General features: G+C 43.6%; 1 protein-coding gene across 2 annotated transcripts; it reads right to left on the bottom strand.

The window, feature by feature from the left end:
- Positions 1-863: 863 nt before the first annotated feature.
- Positions 864-7,186, bottom strand: elovl7a (ELOVL fatty acid elongase 7a). 2 transcript variants are annotated; one of them, XM_048978321.1, is made up of 8 exons: positions 7,162-7,186; positions 4,613-4,701; positions 4,210-4,400; positions 3,581-3,661; positions 3,434-3,490; positions 3,249-3,354; positions 2,929-3,065; positions 864-2,019 (listed from the first exon to the last, which is right to left on the bottom strand). In XM_048978321.1, exons 2-8 carry the CDS (start codon positions 4,674-4,676, stop codon positions 1,804-1,806), a joined length of 852 nt encoding a protein of 283 aa, XP_048834278.1. In that variant the 5' UTR covers positions 4,677-4,701; positions 7,162-7,186; the 3' UTR covers positions 864-1,803. The 2 variants fall into 2 exon arrangements, with proteins under 2 accessions (XP_048834278.1, XP_048834288.1); XM_048978331.1 differs by lacking the exon at positions 7,162-7,186 and adding an exon at positions 7,097-7,120.
- Between the last annotated feature and the right edge of the window lie 201 nt (positions 7,187-7,387).

The following is a 7,387-nucleotide window of genomic DNA, read 5'->3' as shown; positions in this document are numbered from 1 at the left end:
ATTTGTGGCACCCCTGGAGCATTTTGGGGGACGGGGTTTAAGGGTCGTGCTCAAGACCCCAACAGAGATACAATTGTTCTGCCGAGGCACGAACTGACAACCACCCTGCCACAGACACGGAGACCTAACCCGCCAAGTCACACAATGCCCCACCCCAAGTCTGTGGGATCGGGACACATGCTGAACGTGGAATAAAAGGCAAATTTAACCTGAAATAGCAGATCGATTTGTACGCTCAAAATACTGTCAAAGTTTGTGCTTTGCGTCAATGGCCTTACACACAATCTGAAGTTACAAAAATAAACAGAACGCATGCAGTCCAATGGGAGGTCAAGAAGCCTGTCAAGCTTTTCCACAAATCCTCATAGGATTCTCAATACACAGCGGACATGATTAGATTCAAAAACCACAATCTGTTGCCAAAGCTCTCGAGGTACCATTTACCAGTGGTTCCCTGAAGTAGTGGTAACAGAAGTGCTAATGAAAACCCTCAAGGTACTTCCTAAAATGTGGGGAAAGGCATACAGACCAGTCTAAGGAGCATTAATTCTCGGGGGGGGGGGGAACCCCACACAAACACCTTAGAGATTCAAGAGTGGCTGACATTTCCTCAGACCATTTGAGCAGATGACAGACTGGACTCTCAGTCGAGCTTGGGAGTGAGTCCCCTAGCAAAAAGCACCAAGGAAGGGAATCCACTGGGATATTACTTGCCCTTAACACATGGCTTCTGTTCCATCAGGCATCTGTAATACTATCAGGAGTTAAACAGGACAGAAAACCAGAGAAGGCAGGGCTGCAAAAAATGAAACAGCATGATTTCCCACCTTTTACCACTAAAAGGTATGACAAGAGCCAGAAAATACATTTTATAATTTATTGTCAAATATGTTCATGTTGCACAATTTAAATGTGGCATCATGTCTAGGCACAAACACACCAGTGACATTCATTACTACAAAGCCATGTTTCAGCTATGAGCACCAACCCTATTGTTCCAAGAATTCTAGGAAGGCAAAACCACAAGATGCATCCAATACCATAAGAGAGTTCCTATGGTGCAATGGAGCTCCCATAGTCGACCTGCAGTATCCCAGTGCAGGTTTCTCAAGAGGGAAGCTGTCAAACCTTACATCTTAGGTGAAGGTCAATCATAGCTCGCAACATTGAGATGACAATTTAAATACATTTCAGATAGCTTCTTCATTAAGGACATCACTGCCCATAAACCAATAAGCACAACTGAACTAGGCCTGCGATCACAGTGGTCGAGACTCCAGAGTTGGAATCCGTGCTGCATCCACATCGCCCTGAAGGCAGGGAGGAGGATCAGCACCTACATTTCTTGGGCTCTCAGTTTCCCTGAGCACAGCTCAGACTGTTCACACACCCAGAAGACCAAGTATAGCAGAACATTTAGACAGGTGTCCTTTTACAAGTTAAATATTCAAAGTTTATAATTTACAGATATAAAATTTAGTGTAAAAAAGAAAAAAAAAAAAAAAGCAGTCATAATTCACACATGCAGGAAACCTAACTGAGGTGCAGCTGCTGCCACCACCCAGGAGAATTAGCATCTAGTGAGGTTTGAGGGGTGGGGAAGTTACTTCAGAACTTGTGCAGCATTCCATTACCAAATATTCATCCCCAACAAGACATTTAGCTCAGCTTTGGTAAGAGGTACAATCCCTCAAGATTACAGTTTAACACTTATACAAAATGTACAGTACTGGCTTTTACGCTGCTTCAGAGATTGTCAAGGCAGACCAAAACACCAAATCAAGTCCAGCCAGGAGAAAGAGCTCAGTCCTCCTTAACCCGATGAACCCCATTTCCATTCTGCAGCACTTTGGGGAGCCGTTTCCCTTTGGTGTAGGCGTGATACCAGAAGTTGAGGAACAGCAAGAGGAACACCAGGCCATACAGACCGATGATGTAGACAAAGACTGGGAACTGGTACGGACAGTCCTTCAAGAAGAAGTACTGGCCAATGTGACTAGTCACCATCACAAACTGGATCTGTGAGAGACAGGTGGGAAAGGAGAACCATCAGGTGTGAGTCACACATACACAGTGAGGAGTTGCACTTAGGCAGAGCAGTCAGTTTTACCAGAAGACTAGGGCTGGGTATTGGAGTCCACACCCATACTGGTGCAAAAAACACCCCAAATACAAACTGTGCTGGTACCTAAACTGGTACTTTTTTTGGGGGGGGGGGGAATAAACAGATTGACCACATTAAAATGGCTTAATTTAAGGCAAAAATATGAACTTCAAAAACATAAGAGCTTAATATACAAAATAAGAAGCATTCGAGTTTACATTAATATAACCCAACTATAATTTCTCTACACACAAAGATGTTTTGACACATTTCACATCCGAGGATTGGAATCTTGAGTGAAGTATAGCCATACTTTACATTGTTTTGCTTTAGGACGACATTTTAAAATTATGTTTAAAAAGGCAGCCACTAGCCAAAGGCTGGCATCAGCTGATGGAGCCAGTGTTATATTAACTAGTGATGGTGTGCGAGGTAGCGATTCCTATGATGCCCAAGCATGAGGCGGCAAATTTCAAAAATTGAGCTCAGGCGTTTACGTGGCACTGAAATCTGTGCCAATACGTTCTGGTGTTACACATCGGCACTTACAATACCCAATCCTTAAGGCTACATGGCCAGCATGCAAATATTTTGGCAAGATTGTTTGAATTTGGCTCATTTCCGGAATTTCACCAAGAATGCTTCAAAGGCAAGCGGCAAGAAAACTACTGGGCAGTTGGGCTGGTTAGAGGAATCAACATGGATGATCTTTATTATAGCCTACACATGTGAAAAGTCAACTTAAAGCAAAATCCAAGTATTGTTCTACTGAATACTCTTGGCAGTGACCATGCATTTAGGCTTCACATGCAGTCAACACTTACCAGCTGGATGGAGGTGAGATGTTTCTTCCACCAGAGGAACTTCTGGTAGGCAGGCCCCAAAGCAGACAAGCCATAGTATGTGTACATGACGACATGGACAATGCAGTTGAGCAGAGCATGGAAGGTGCCAAGACCACCTGCGTGCAGGGGAACCTCAAGTCAAAGCCACTCCAGGAAACGCAACATTTCATGAGTAGACTAAATGTCAGATGCCGGAGAAAGGCTGCTGCATCATCAGGGTTTATCCCTCAGTGGATTAACCAATAACTAAAATGCTACCGAGATCAAATCCAGCACAACATTAAGACGCTGAATCATACCTGGAGCAAATTTGACGCCAAACCACCAGGTGAAAGGCATGATGGAGTGATGATAGACGTGTAGGAATGTGATCTGGCTGTTCTTTTTCCGGAGGACAAAGAAAACCTGCAAGAAGGACCACATTTTAGAGCAGCTAGACAAGTCACTGAAACGGAAGGGCGGGGGCATCGATAGGAATATGTACCGTGTCCAACATCTCGATGAACTTTGAGAAGTAGTACAGCCAGCATGTCCATGCCATCTGAAAAGCAGGGGGAAATTATTTTATTTATTTAACTGTAATACCCTGGATTTTAAGATCTGAATGCCAAATAATAAGTTCTGTTCTTACCCTCATCGCTTGGGGAGAACTTGAGTAGTCTACCAAATCACAGCGGAAAGAATATCCCGTTCCCCAGCCAGACATAAGGAACTGCAAAGAAAGTCATGACAGATGCACTTGTTACAAGTGTTCTGAACTACATTTAGCCCCCAAACGCAATGCCCAGCGTTCGTGTTTACTGTGGGGTGGGGCTTGAATTTTGCACCAAGGTGGGTGGGGACTTAGTTTAACAAAAACGCCTATAAACTGAAAAAGTAGCATGTTGTTAGACAAGCGACAATTTGTTCTTAGCGATCACTTGAGTGGAAGTCACATAAAGTTGAAACTTGCAGCCCGTCCGGCATACTGGAATGTCAACTCACCAGAAAAGAATGTGGCTTAACAGATACTGTCAGATCTTAGTTAGCAAAGAGCATGCAGTTTAGCTTGCGTCACACGTTACTGTACACGTTAATGACTCCTTTAAAAATTAGGGCAGACGGGTATGCACAAGTCAGTTGTGCCGCCATTTTGCAAATTTTCATGTTTTTGGGAATTTGCCAAATTATAGCTTCACATTTTAATGAAGACTACAGGACAGCCACAACACTAGACGAGCAGGAGGTAGTCATGTTTACATTATAAATTCCATTACGCACCTCATAACACATGTAAAGAGAGAAGGCCACCACACTGAAGTTGTATACAATCAGAACTTGCTTGAGCTCAAAGGGCTTGCGGTTTTCCATTAGTCTTGGACCAAGGGAAGAAACGAAGTAAATATACGCAGCAATGATGATGGTCTGGGGCAGTGGGGAAGACATAAGCAGCCAGTTTCCGGTCCTAGGATCTGAAAAAAAAAACAGGACCATGGTTCAATAAAAGGCGTTAATCGCCAGGACAATTGGTTTCAATGTTAACTGCAGTTCTGTGCAATATGTACAGGCAGAACAAATAATTACACAGGAATGGCATGGGGAGAACTTCTTATCTATACATTTAACTACATTACAGAAATAAGATCCCCACCCCCCACCAACAATGCTAGACATGCCAACTCACCAGCATCTTTGATCCATTCATCATACAACAGGACAGCTCTGGACGTCAGCTCGTTAAAAGCCATCTTCGCACAAGCCCTGGAGCCGTCACTGAAAGAGGCACAAGCCAAGGGGACAGAGGGGATTTAAGTTACAATTGAGGTTGACCTAAATAAAGATTAGGTGAGAGACATTCTAAGCCAGGGGCACATGACTAATTCAGTAACTGAAGTGAAATGATCATGGAGCAACAATTCATCCCAGGATTAAAAGGTCAGAGGATACCAAGGAATGAATCAGGGATAGAATCCAAAGAAGTCTTAGCACTGTTATGCCTCAGTTATTACATTAATGCTAATGAAGACTCAGTAGCCGACACCAGACCGTAATACATAGAGGCTTAATACAAGGCAACAATAAAATTACAGAAACCAGTGACTAGCAAGACATTCCTGTTGAAGTGTTAGGTAGGAAGCAGCATTTATAAAGCCATTTCCAGACAAAGATGTACAATCTAAAACAGCCCCATGCTGATTAGCATTCCTTGCTTAGCAACAGCTTTCCTGACTGACGGCATGTAGACCGCACATTTAAAGTTTGATGCGCTTCAGAACAAATGGTCAAGCTGAATAATAAGACCCATCAGTTTCTGATCCTTCCTCTTCAGGATCAGGTCTCAGTAACATCTCTCATATAACCATGAGCCAGAACTGCCTTACCAGAACAAAAGACTCGCGGCAGATTGACAGATCCTGAAAAAGGTATTTTGGGTGGGGATTTCAAGCACAAGGGAAATGGGCAAGAGGTATTGTTGGGTATGAGTTTTTTTAGCCCAAAAGGTGGCACCGCCCAAATGACTACTCACATATAGCTGCCCTGATTAGTCAATAAGTTGAGAGGGGGGTTCGTACCAAAACTAATCTATCCAGATATAGATCTTACAACCACATATTATTTCAACAGGCCGTACCCACTGAACCTCACCTACATGCCCGAGAAGCAATGAACTCATTTAGCGCAACAAGACAAAAGGCAACCAGTCCTGCGTTTGAGGTGTGGCACACACATCCTACACATGTTCCACTCTGCAAGTCCGCACGAGACCCAGTCACAGTCTGGGAACACACCCAGGCCCCTCCTACTACAGGTCACCAACTGATAGACACACCTAGTCTCATATGCCAAAATTCTCATTCGACGGAAGTGACGAGTTCCCCTAGCATACACACTGCTGTCAGACCACTGGACAGCTCCATAAAAGGCTCAAGGTCTGATCAGACATTCCACCAAGTTAAATGGTGGTTTTAGTGGTCATGTTAATGACACCAAGGAGACTGTCCATAAGTATCACGTTTCGATACTCAAGCGCAAGGAGTCATTTCAGGGGTATGAACCAGCTCAGAGGACCAGCCATTTGGAAAGACACATGTATTATGGCTGCCATGTTCATTGCTTTGGCAAGACAGGTTGTGCAAGACACTGGAATGTTGCTTCCGGAAACATCCTCCAAGACTATCGCAATTATCTGCAGTATCCTAATTCATAAAACCCAAAGATCACTTACCATTATAGGCAATTAAGTTTTTTTGCAAATTAAGTTTTAATCTAAACCTACAGGTTACGCAAGCTAGCGACCTGGGGGGGCGGGGGGGAAGCAAATCGTGCTGTCCATGCATTTTGTAGTATTCGTATCGGCATACACGGTTTACTGCGAAAGTAATTAACACCCGGTCTGGCGGTCTATTGTTACGACTTGATCTCGTAGCCTTCCGTTGCCAAGCAACAACACGGAATCTCCAGGACCGTCACCACCCGTAACGTGCGGGGAAACTTCGGGATACACCCGGCAGTCTTACGGCTTCCGAGCCACTGAAAGTCCCTCACCCTTATATTATAACAATAATAAAAAATAAATTATTATTAATAACAAAAAAAAAAAATGGTTTCGATTAAAATACTTCAAGAAATGCCATGATTCCCCGTCTATGACTTTGCTAAAGTTAATCGTGTATCTTAAATAACCGCGCCCATACAGACTAAATGGAACATTCTTTGCCAGTCACCTGTAGGTACCGAGCACAATGACGGATGACGAAACGGAGGAGACCAACAAAGATACCAATTATTCGCTAGAGAGTAAGAAAAGCTAAAGTTACGTAACAGAGTTTTAAAGGGATGGAGATTGTGAATTTTCGCCACTGATGTCCATCGCAGTGGGGCGACGATAGACACAGCTTAAAAGTTATAGCAGGGTGGGTTACAAAATGACGGAAGCCGCAACAGGTGCACGGAGAACCGGGAGCATAAAATCTTCGCTAAACACCTCTATAGGACGCAGACGGGAAAACTTCCAGTACAGCACATCCTGTCCCTAGCATGTTCGAAAAAGAGTAACATACCGACAGCGAGATAAGAAAATATAACTTTAAACGGCAGCATACCACGACCAACCATGCTAAAAGCCTGTCCCGGCATTCGAAGTTAATTAATAATAAAAAACACATACTCAACTACATAATTAACCGATGACAGTTACTGTAAACCACCCTTTTTTTCTTACAGCAAACTCACCTGCTTGACCCGTCTGTCGTACACAATTAAGACAAGGTCGACGAAGTCTCACTTATTCAGGAGCCAGTCCCCACCCATGTGACACACACATTTTTTCCCGAAGCAAACTCGAATCTGATTAGCGCAGACGCTCAATGTGACCCATTTGAGCCAATCAGGTAAAACTTATTAACTGTATGTTAATAATGCAATTAAGCGAATGAAAAAAGTCTTCAGGTACCCAAGT

Source organism: Brienomyrus brachyistius, chromosome 2, assembly GCF_023856365.1.
Source record: "Brienomyrus brachyistius isolate T26 chromosome 2, BBRACH_0.4, whole genome shotgun sequence".
NCBI classification, from domain to species: Eukaryota; Metazoa; Chordata; class Actinopteri; order Osteoglossiformes; family Mormyridae; genus Brienomyrus; species Brienomyrus brachyistius.
Note: the sequence above shows the minus strand (reverse complement) of the source record. Positions and strands in the feature narration are given on the sequence as shown.